This window comes from Rhinolophus hipposideros (assembly GCF_964194185.1).
Source record: "Rhinolophus hipposideros genome assembly, chromosome: 5".
In the NCBI taxonomy this organism is placed as follows: Eukaryota; Metazoa; Chordata; class Mammalia; order Chiroptera; family Rhinolophidae; genus Rhinolophus; species Rhinolophus hipposideros.
Window position 1 is genome coordinate 59,432,846 of NC_138051.1, and position 12,245 is coordinate 59,445,090.

The 12,245-nt window shown below is 48.8% G+C and overlaps 1 protein-coding gene across 3 annotated transcripts in view; it reads right to left on the bottom strand.

The window, feature by feature from the left end:
- ITGA11 (integrin subunit alpha 11) overlaps positions 1–12,245 on the bottom strand; it is a 121,327-nt gene that overhangs the window by 88,602 nt on the left and 20,480 nt on the right. For all 3 annotated transcript variants that reach the window (XM_081048842.1, XM_081048843.1, XM_081048844.1), the window contains exon 2: positions 2,874–2,985. In XM_081048842.1, the coding sequence (XP_080904968.1) occupies positions 2,874–2,985 (112 nt within the window). The remainder of the gene's footprint in view (positions 1–2,873; positions 2,986–12,245) is intronic.

Here is a 12,245-nt window from a genome sequence, read left to right on the forward strand (position 1 = left end):
TTGACATTCAAGGAGTCTCACAGCCTGGTAAGTAGGGGGCCAGACCCCATGAATGTCTGCGGTGGAAGACAGCTGGTGGGTCCTGCTCTGGGGAAATGCTGGGACCTGGACTTCAGGGCAGGGGCAGGGGAGTGATGGTTTCCCACGGGCATCTCCCCCCCCTCAGTGCAGATGGCGCTCCTCAGCAGCCCCATTCTCCCTGCTAGAGTCGCTTGGAGAGATTTTAAAAATATAGATTTCCTAGCCCTACTGTTGGCCCACGAAATGCAGACCAAGGCATGCCAGCTCTGCCTTAAGGACTGAAAGCCAGTTCCACACCCAGGAATCAGGAAGAGTCTGGGTCATGGGCTAAAGCAATTCCAACACAAGGTAAAAAGTCATGTGCGCCATTAGAGAGAGGGTTTGGGGAAGGTAAGACCATTGTAGGCAAGGAGACGGATCCAGAAAGTCTTCACAGAGAAAGTAGTCTTGCACAATGAACATAATTAACACCAGGTCATATTTTGTCTTGTATTGTTTTTAAATTATTTCAAGGGTATTAGTGTTGTTTCCTCAACTGGTCTGTGAGTTATTTGAGAGTGAAACCATGTCTTACTCAAATCAATATTTTGCAGAGTCTAGTGAAATTTATTAACAGATGCTTAAAAAACAAATATTGGTCAAAACAAATTCTATCTTGGAAAAGCCATTTCCATTTAATCTTTAACTCTTCATACCATGTAAAGAATATGGATGCTGTTCATCTTATGTCCAGGCTGGTTGAGAGAGGTTCAAATAATTAATTTCATCTTTCATAGTATGTTCTTAAAAGCATCCACTAAATGCCAGGGATTATACCCCTGATTTCAGGAAGAAAGACAATGAAACAGGCAATCACAATCCAGTTTGATTGTTTTCTCAGAAGTGATATCTAAGCTGGTTAGAGAATATGAAAGAAGACTTTCAATTCCAGCCATAAACAATGATGAAATATATAAAACAACTTTTTAGGCACTGGACAACAGTCAAACACTTGAGAAAAGCTCAATACTTGAGAAAAGAGAAGCAGAGGAGCTAAACCCTCATTCCGCAAACTCTCTCTCTATGAGGGCACTTTTCTTACTGAGCACAGGGAAATAGAATCCAAAGAGAGCAGCAGTCTCTTCCCAGTAAAAACCAGGGCATGTGTCCATCAGACATGTATAAGAATTTTAATAGCCCCAAATGGAAACAATTCAAATATCCATCACTAGTAGAATGAAGATATAAATTGTGTTGTCTTGCTACAGTGGAACATTACGCACCCGTGAAGAAGCATGAAGTATAACATATTTGTCAATATGTTCAACCTCAAAGACATCATGCTGAGTAAAACAGGTCAGGTACAAATGAGCATCTACCGTATGATGTCATCTATGTAAAGTTCAAAAACAGACAAAACGAATCTATAGCAATAGGGGTCTGAATAGGGGTCACCTGGAGGGGCACTGACGGGACGAGGGGCACAGAGGAGCTTTCTGGGGAGCTGGAAATGTTCTACGTCGTGTTCTGTGAGGTGACTAACAGGCATACACATATGCAGAAATTCACTGAGCTGTACAGTTAAGATGTCTATTACATTATGTCTAATAATATAATATGTTATAGATATTATATCTATATATTATAGCATATTATATCTAATTATACCTCAATAGAAAGATATCAAGGAAGATACTCCTTTACAAAAAAATATCTACCATCTACCTACTATCTATCTATCTATCTATCTATCTATCTATCTATCTATCTATCTATCTATCTATCTATCATCTCTGAGAGAACCAGCCTGATCTGAATATTGGAGTGAGGTGAGCGTGGAAAGTAGGTGAGGATACCATGGGAGGAGTGAACAGCATGTACAAAGGTCTGGAGAACTGGGAAAACTGATAGAATGCAACTTGACTAGCGTTGAGTGTTGAGCACAACAAAGAAGGAAGAGGAAGTGGAAGGAGAAGAGGTTGGGGACGGCAGGCAGAGGCCAGATTGGGAAGAGGGCAGCACATTAATGGCCAGTGTTCATGTGGTCCCTGAACTTGGCAAGGGCGTCTGAGAGGGCCAAACAGAGACCTGGCCCTTTCTAGCTCAGGAAGGAAGGAAAGCCTTACCTTCTGTCAGCTGAAAACCAATCAGAGGGAGGAGAATGGCGATTAACAGTATATGTGCATGAGGGGGTCTTCCTGGGGTGATGAAAAAGTTCTAAGTCTGATTTGTAGTGATGGCTGCACAACTTGGTCAATTTACTTAAAAAATCATTGAATTGTACACTTTGAAATAGTGAATTTTATGACACGTTAAATATAACCCAATAAAGTTATTTTAAAAAGTCGGAGGTGAATCCTCCCCTCCTCTTGGTTGCCCCCATCCCAGAGGCGTCCTTGGGATCTTTCTGGCCCTTTCCCACCACTCTGTCTCACTCTCACTTCCCTTGGCCCCACCATTGCCTGTGTTTTAACTTGTGAGCACATTCACATCCATCTCCTCAGACACCCCCCAAAACTCTGCAAGCAGCCAAGGCCAGAGGTGCTGCCCCCACTCATGAGACACTGAGGCACTGAGCTGAGATGGAAGGGTGTAACTAACTAGTATGGGTTCCTGGGGCCTGCTGACTGTGCTATCACATAATCAGGAGAAGGAATGGGTGTTCATACCCATTTCTCAGATGAGAAGACTGAGGGCCTCTGAAATGGAATGCTCAAGTTTTCATAGTCAGAGGCAGAGTCTATGTAGCTTCTACCTGCCAGGACAAGAAGTCAAGTCACTGGAAACGGGCATGTCTACATGTGGGGGCCAGTCTGGCAGCCGCTCAGGGACAGGATGGTGGGCTGGGAGTGGGGGTGGCAGCTCTCACTCACCACTTCTTGCCGCCGATGTCGTGCTGCTGTACTGTGTAGCCAAAAAAGGCGTCCCTGGAGCCAGAGATGACCTGGGGCTTCCTGGTGTCCATGTTGAAGGTGTCTGTGAAGCCTGGGGTAGGGAGAAGAGGAAAGGAGAGGAGTCAGGCAGGTGGAGGTCTGGGTCCCAGGGCTATGGGGGGCCCCACGGGCAGGTCACCTACCTTGGAGAGTCTTGGCTGTGGGGGAAGTACGTTCCCCTATCTTGGGGAGCCCCTCTATGAGGTGGTTGACATAGTCCCTACTTGGCGGAGTCCACAGTCTGATGGAAGATTCCTAGCCCCTGCCCTGTGGGGGCCATAGTCTGATAGTGGAGGCATACAACCCATTTTTAGGAAGACCCCATCTGAATTGGGGAGACTAGTCCCTTCCCTAGAGAATTTCCAGTCTCATAGGGAAGAAATATCTCCCTTCCTTCATCACTCTTTTCTCCACCTCTGCTTCTTTCAGTTTCTGCTGGTCTCCTATTATTTTTCTCTTTTCCCTCCTCTCTCCTCCTTCTCTTACCTCTCCTCCCTCTCCATCTCCCTTCTCTCATCTCTGTCCCATAAAGAGTCAGGGAACTGACTTCCGACCTCCTTGCCAAGCCTGGGGTCCTAGTGGCCATGGCCCCAGCACTGCTGGCTAACCCCCTCCTGCTGAAGCAGTCTGCGAAGCTCCGGCTTCCACAGGGGCCACTGCTTGGCTGGGGCAGCTGAGGCAAAGCAGAAAGACAGCCCCATAACTCTTTTACCCTAGCCCCCCAAATCTTCCTGTTTGGTGAAATCACATGGAAGTTTCCACCTCATGGAAAGCCTTGGTGTTGAGCCAAATGCTTTGCCCCTTTGGCATCTTTGTGCCAAATCACAAGCAGTAACAACGCACATCTGTATAGCAGCTTGGGTTTCTGCCATCACTGACCCTCACGAGACTTGGGAGAGCGAGCAAGCATCATCCACCTTTGGCAGAGGAGGTTTAGCCCCACAGAGGTCCAGAGGTGTTCAGGGCTGCACTACAGGTCAGCAGTAGCAGCAGAACTAGGGAGGACCTCAGATGCCTGCTTTGCAACTGCTCCTCTCCATTTTCAGGGCATGTTTGGCCTGTTACACATCTAAGCCATGCCTCTGTCCAGTTGTCACTACTAACAGGACTACCAAACGTGGCACCCACGGGGCTTACTGGGTGGACTCCTACCATAAGCCAAAGCCTTCAGATCACAGAAAACCAATCAGCAGAATAGAATTTTATCATTGTTGCCCCTTCCATGTGTAGGGCACTTTATAAGTTTCAAAGAATATTCACATGTATGTTATTTGATCTCCATGACAACCCTGTGATGGGGGCAACGGGGAAGCCAAGGGTCAAAGAGCTGAAGTGACCTGCCCAAGGTCCCAGAGGCTGCAGGATAGGGCTCTGAATCTGAGGCTTGTACTGCGAACGTCCTACTGTCCACCCCTGGGCAATGACCCCTGGTCTGAGTGGTCGCCCTGGGTCACCTACTTGAATAAGGCCTATTGTATAGAAACAAGTGGTTTCTTCCACACTTTTTAAATTTTACTCAGCAAATGGATATAGTGACCAGAAGTTCCATCATAAGAGCCATAGAATTAGAGTCCCCACAGGCAAAACTAGGACACCTTACCGTAGGGATGTTAGATATGTTTACCTCACTTACTCTTGTCAATTGATTATTAGTGCTTCCTGGAGCAGTGATTTAAGAAAGATTCTGAGGTCAAGTCTGGGCTCAGTGGGCAAGACTAGTGTGATCAACGGCAGTGCTGCTGTGGGTACCGGCGAAGACGGTGGTAGCAAGTGGTTGTATAGCTGCCAACCCTGTCTGCGTGATTCTTAATCTGCCTCATGAATTTAGTGTCGTGGCTCTAAGCGGCGGTGGGAGAAGAAGAGTACGTTAGACCATTTGTGCCTTATTTACGAAGTCCAGACCGTGAATGGACTTACCAGCCTGGATAGCAGCAGGCAGCCTTGGGGAAGGGGAGCCTGGTCAGGTGAGGACAGGGGATGAGGGAGCGGAAGTCTTTGGCCAGTGAGGGCATGCCACAGAGGTGAGAGACACCAGTGTCAGCTGTGCAGAGCTGGGAGGTGGGCAGAGTGGACGAAGAAGTGCAGTTGCAGACAAGGGACTCACCGTCTCCAACTCTGTCGCAGGAATGGACACACACACACGGACATACCCACATGCGTGCACACACACAGAAATACACAGTGCATGCACACATATGGACACATACATGCACACACATGCACAAGACACACACAATGCCTGACTCTGGGGCAACACTTTATCTGGCTCCCTGGCGCCCCCTGGAGATGTCCCCTCGCATGGTTCATAGTCCCCCCCCTTCCTGCATCTGACTCCAGCAGAGGGAGGTGGCTCTGCACCAGAGGAAGGAATGCTCTGACAGTAGGGAAATCCAGACCCGCGCCTGCTCCCAAGCCTGCAGAGGTGGTGAGAACCAGTGAAGAGGAGGCCATAAATTGTGTCTTCACGGCCTTCCCACTACCAGTGCTTCTTGTGCAAACACGGCCAGAAGGATTTTGCCAAGACCTGTCAGCTCCCATCACTCCTCGTCTCCCTCAGTTTCCCACCCCACTCGCAGTGAAAGCCAGACTCCTCCCTGCAATGCTCTGCAGGATCCCACCCATCGGCCCTCGTTTCCTGCCCTCCCCTCCATCCCTCTGCTCCAGCTACACTGCCCCCCTGCTCTTCCCAGATCACGTCAGACCCGTTCTCTCAGCAGCATCTTCGCCCTGGCTGTTCCTCTGCCTGGCATATTCTTCCCCCAGGTGTCTGCATGGCTCATTCCCTCGGGTCATTAGGGTCTCTGTTTCAATGCCATCTTGTCCATCACCAGGTCCCCCTGTCACTCTTATCCCCTTATTTTTCAGCTTTCCTCATGGTATGATCACAAACATAGTGCATGTCTATCTGTTTATTCTCACATGGCTAATATTCTAGAATATTCATATGTTCTCTAAGTGCCATGACATGCTGCTATCTCCTTACTGTATCCTTAGTTCCTCAAATAAAGATCTTGCTCATAGTTAGTAGTCATAGATATTGATTGGTGGAATGGTTAGAGACCAGGACCCACATTTGGCTGGGATGCTTTCTTCCATCAATGAGGAAGAAGAAAAAGAAAACAATATTTACTGAGCACTGACATATTCTAGGTATTTAACCATTAATTTTATATTAATTATTTAAACCTCACATCAACCCTGTGAAATATGTGTATATTTACACACACACACACACACACACACACACAGACACACACACACACACCTCTGGGAGGTCAAATAAATTGTCCCAAATCACTCAGCTGGGAAGAGGTTAGAGCAAGTCCGTGATCAAGTAGCTTGGGCACTGGGTAATGTGTTACCCCTGAGAGCTCAGCCTTTCATACAAAGGACCCACTAGGAGGGAGGGAAATTCCTTTTCAGAGAAGGGCTTCCCTCCTGCCTTTCAGCACCCCCTCCTCGGCTTTGGGTTTGACTGGGAGAAGCAGATGAGAGAGAAGGCAGAGCCCGGAGCTCCTTCTCTCACATAGAACTCTGTGGAGGACCAGTGCTATCTCCCCCAGCGCCCCCAACCCCAACCTCCTGGAGGCAGGATTCGTGAAGTCTGGCCACAAGGAAGAGGACAAAAGCCCTCAGGGCTGGGGCACTAAGTTACAAAGTTCTGGTTTCTTCCCCCAGTTGGCATTTGCTTCCAACCAGAGAATGGATTTCCTAAAAGTGATGTCAAGTCTGTCTCCCTAACCTCGGCCCTGATCTCAGCTGTTCCTCTGCTGGTGCTTGGCTTTCATGCTTGGGGAATGTATGCCGCTCAGAGATTTATGAACCCCAAATACCAACAAAACAAAACAAAGTTGTTTTTGATGGGAACCAACAGGCCAGTTGCAGTGACACTGGAGCCGCGTTGGGCAGCTTGCCACTTCTTTGCCCTTGATATTGATGAGAGAGGGGGAGAAAAACCACAGTTCCTGGGCTGCTCTCCTATGGACTGTAGCCAAAGTTGTATCAACTGCTACTCCTTTTCTCAGAATCTTATTTGTCTTTTTCAAAAGCATCGGTGAGTCCCAAGAAGGCACTGAAATCACAGTGGAGCTTGAACATCAATGGGACACATGGCTCACAAACCCATCACACCGGGCTAAGGTGGAGGCCTCCGCCGGGTCACCAGGGGGAGCGTCAAATCCCAAATGTGAGACACACTGGTCAGCACTTATCTAGAGCGACAGTCAACGCCACAGCTCCACTCTAGCTTAAGTGGGGTCTGCTGAGCGTCCACACTGCGCACACCCCCTACCCCCTGCCCAGATGCCAAATAACTAAATATCTTTCAGGGATCTTGGGAGGTAGTCCAAAATCTCATGTAGTCTGAACACCCTCTGAGCCTCCCAGCCTCATCTCGTGTGAGTTTTCCTCTGTCTCCCTGTGGTCCAGGTACCAGGGCCCCCCTTCTTCTCCCCAGATGTACCTTACTTCTTCCCACCTTGGGGACTTTGCACATGCTGTTTCCTCTGCCTGAGCCTTTGGGATGAACTTCTCATCTCCTTCCAATCTCAGCACAAATGGCACATCCTTCCCCCTTCCCCTAGGAAGCTTCCCTGAGCCCTGATTACCTGATTACACCTGGTCTTGCCTAACGATCTCGTCGCCTGTCATACCTCCCTAACAGGTAACAGGTGTCTCCTCCTTTTCTTATCACAGTTAGTAATTATACACAATAGTGTGATTATTTGATTACATCTATCTTCCCATCAGGATGGTGACTCCGTAAGGGCAAGATGGGGTCTGTTTACTCACTGCTGAATCCAGCATTGAGCTGGGGCCTAGCCCCCAACACCAGCGAGAGCTGAGCAGGACAAAAAGAGAGTAGAGACCCTACCAGCTTGGGACAGCGGCCTGTGGGAACGGCGGGAAGAGAAAATGCAGCACTGTAACCAGAGTGCCATGGCTGTTAGAGACGAGACGGGCAGCTGCAGGCGGGATGTCAGGGAGCTTATGGAGGTGTGATCCGGCCTTGAAGGGCAATGGTAGGAATCAGTGAGGTGGCCCAAAGGTGGTAGGCAGTAATCCCTAGTGTGGATGTGGGGCCAGGGAAAGGAGGGAAAAAAACCAACCTGCCTGGATGGAGGTCTCCTCCTGCTCTCCCACCAGACTCCTTGAGGGTGAGGCCAGACATGGAGAGGGAGCATTTAAGTTCAGGAAGGACTTGTTAGAAGCCTGCCTTTCGCCTTCATTCACTAACGGGGGGCACTGGCCATTTACTTCTCTTTTCTGGTTCTCAGTTTACTCATCTATAAAATGGGTACAATAAAACTTACCTTGAAGGGTGGTTGACAAGACTGAATGCAGTAACAAACCTGTGGTGGTGCCTGGTATGTTAAAGGCACTCAATAGATATCAGCCGAATTGAACCGAATCAAGTTTCTCTGTTCTCTGAGCTGCTTCAGTGCCTTTGCCCATGCTGTTTACGGTGCCTGGAAGGCCTTCCTTTCCTTCTCAAACATCAGGGCCCAGCTCTGATGACACCTCTGCTACAATGTGGTCCTTCTGGGTTGCTCGTAGCTTCTGTTGCTTTCTGCCTTGGATTACAGCAGTTTACACATCTGCCTTGCTCTCTTATTCAGCTGCTATTCAGGCCAACATACAGGAGTGGATTTTTTATCTTTTGACTCTCGCCTTATGCCAGAAAGATGCAGGGAGATTGGCCTGATGGATTTCTCCCCTTCAGAGAGCTTGTTCTCAGAACCAGTACCTGCTGGCTTCTTCCTGCCTTAGTTTACCTCCCAGCTCTCTGATGTAGGTACCATTTAGGTAATAACAAAAAATGACAGCATACATGTATATAATACTCACCATGTGCCAAGCACTGTTCTAAATTTATTTAATCCTCACAACTACCTGTTGAAGTATATTATTATTCTCATTTTACAGATGAGGAAACTGAGACACAAAGAAGGCAGGGAACCGGCCAAGGTCACACAGCTAGGAAGTGGCAGGGATAGACTCTGAAGCCTCATTTGTCCTGCCCTGTGCTGCCTGCCACCATCCAGCCTTCCTCTCCTCTGTCAGCCTTCAGCCTTTGCAGCCACTTGAGCTCCTTGCTGTGGTGATCTCACCCCCTGCCCCCCACCCTGGGTCCCACATCTTCAGATCCCACTCTCTAGAGAACTGATCACACCTCAGGAGACCAGGTCTGCCAGAAGGACCAGCCAGAGTCCGAGGGCTGGACGAGGCACTAGACTTGAGCTGACAGCGAGAAGCCACTCTGGCGAGCTTACACGTGAACAGGGCTCAGCAGCCTGCTCCCCCCAGGCCTCGCTCATTCTTTGGGCTCAGCTTTCTGTTACAGACGCACCTGTGTAAGCAAAGGCTTTCATTTTCCTTGGATGGTGGGAGCTGGGATGGGGACAAAAGAGGCTGAAATATTACCCAAACTCTCCGGTATTATCTCCCTCTTCCCAGTTTTACTTGGACCCCAAGAATCTTCATGTCGAAAAGCAAATCACAGATGGGGGTGGAGTGGGATAGAGAAAAGACCCTGAAACTGGCCTAAGCAAAAAGGAATGGTAGAGTGGACCTCCTGCTGCTACGGGAAAGAAAAGAAAAACCCCAAACGTTCCAAAGTGAGACAGAATGAGCTTTCGGTGCTGAGCTTTAGGGGCGTCGTCTGCTTGCTGGCCCTTCTACCTGGGTAAATGTGAAAGGTGGTGGTTCTTGCTCTGCCACCAGCCATCTCTGCCTTCTGCCCTGAGGCCATTGTTTCAAAGGTGGGCATTGTTTTAATGGCAGGTTTGGGGGCATTGCTGGTGAGGCCCATGTCTTAAGCACTAGTGATATATGAAAGAAGAGCTGGGGTGGGGGAGAACGTGGTCCCACCTCATCAGAGAAGCTTCTAGCCAGATGAAGAAAGAACGCTTCTACTGAAGAGGAGGTGGTCTTAGCTCAGTGAGCCTCCAACTCGGGAGAAGCGGCATCCTGCCCTTTGGGGCCTGTTGCCCTCATAGGAGACCTAGTAACTCTCCTCTCCAGGAAGCCCTCAGGAGGGTGCAGGAAGAACCATCCCCCCAACCTTAGTGAGTGCAGGAAATGTGCAGTCCCTTCCCTGCCGGTAGATGCTTGGGCAACAGGGAAATTGCATTGTGTGGTGAGCTTTTCTCCACCTGCACCTCTACTAGTGAAAGGGTTTAGTGAGTACATGGTTAGTGTCGAGGTTAAACCTATACACCGAGCAGAGTGAATTCCATACATCTTCTCCCCATCCCAAGACTCTGAGCATGTGAGGACCAGCACTGGGTTTCACTCATCTCTTCGTTCCCTCTAGGGTTTGAGACACAGTAGGTGCTCAGCAAAATGAGTTGAATTAAAGTAGCCAGTACAGCTCCGCTTACCATCAACTCACAACACTGTTAGCACCATGTACGAGATAGTTACATGGATTAACTCATTTATTCCTCACAACAATCCTATGAGGTAGTTATAAGTATGTTCCCTATTTCTGAAGTGAAGAAACTGAGGTGCAGAGCTTCTATAACTTGCCCCACGTCATCTGTCTATCTAGTAGGTGGCAGAGCTGGGATATGAAAACAGGGTCCCGCTCCAGATTGCATTGTTAGCTCCGATTCTTCACCCCTCTCTACCCACACCCTTTGCCACGTGACTTCGCAGCTCCTCTCACAAAAGGGGCAGAGTAGCTCCCCTCACCCCTACTTGGCTTTGGGCTGGGCCAAAGGACGCAGAAATGAAAGTGTGCCAGTTCCTAGCTGAGGTCTTAAGATGCCTTGCTCACTGTACTTCTGCCATCAATATGAGAAGTATTTGTTCAGGCTAGACCATGAATCCCAGGAAAAGGATGAGACTTTTGGAGCAGAACTCCCCCAGCTCAGTCACCCTAGCAAACCCTGCAGAGATCAGCCATCCCCCAGATGAATGAGACCAGCATTCATTCAGTTGAGCTTCGCTTACTTAGGTCAGCTGCTGTCCAGCTGACCTCAAATATCTGAACTAAATAATTATTGTGTGTCACTCAGATTTAGGAGGATTATTTGTTACATGGCATTATTATAGCATTTGGTAACTGATACAGTCTAGCGCTTAAAGGATGGATCATCAGGGAGGAGGAGGAACGATTTCACACAGTGTTTAGACAAGGACAAAAGGAGAAGGGAGGCTGGGGATCTGTAGGGACTCATGGTTTCTGGGGTAGTAACCCAATCATTCTCTTCTCAAGAGTTCATGGGAAAGTCCAGTGAGAGGCAGGGTTCGGCCTGGACCTAGCCTGCCAGGGAGCAGTGTGGCCCAGTGAGCAGGTCAGGACCACACACTGAGCCTCAGAGCTGGGCTGTCCTGCCTCATCGGAGACAGAGTGGCAGACACGTAGCACAGACATACGGACAGACCCCCAGGATTGATTCTGGGCTCCAGAGCAGACTTTGTGCAGCAACAAAGCTTCCATAGCATGACGACCTTCCTGTACTTAATTTTTTCTCCTCACAGCTGAACTCCCCTTTCCCGCCCCAGACATTAACCACTGGGTCAAACAGTGTGTAGCAAATATGTTAGTAAGGAGGGGTAACTAATTAGGATTTTGTCTTTAAGAGCAAGCAGGGATCTTAGAGATCAAATGGTCTAGTGGTCGTCACTAAACTTTGTTTTTCTGCAGTGAACCCTACCTTTTTGAACAAAGTCTATATATGAAAAGCAGACACAAGAAGTTGAGGTTGGGGTTAAGGATAGGGAACAAAGAGTAGCTCACCACTCCCAGTGATACCTAAGGTACTTCCTTGGAATACGAGGGTGTCCTGGAGCACAGTTTGAAAACCACTTGATTGGGTTTATGGCCTTTGTTGTTATACGTGAGAGAACTAAGGCTAGGAGAAGGGGTAGGATTTGTCCAAGCTTTTCTTCATGCCCATCTTTATTCCCCGCCACTCCTCTATAACCCTCCTCTATAGTTCCAGGTTTCATGCTGGGCAATTGGGACCCCAAGTTGAAAAAGACATGACTCCTGGTCTTCAGAGCCCACCCTCACTTGGTGTGGGTGGGCCAACTGACATGACGGCGTGCCACCAGAGCCGGACGTGAAGCCAGAGAAGGTTGCCTCAGGGCAGACTGATCCAGGTTCTGGTCTTAGCTTTGTCACTTCCTTGGCCGTGTGCCCATGGAGAGTCATGATGCCTCTCCAGATGGGGCCTCCGTTTCCCCATCTGCAAAACAAGAGCGGTCAGCTCTCTGCCACTGACGGCACTGCTGCGGCACACATCTGAGAGGTTCTCTTGGGCAAACTCACAGCCAGCTTCTAGTTGTCAGCATGAGAGCATC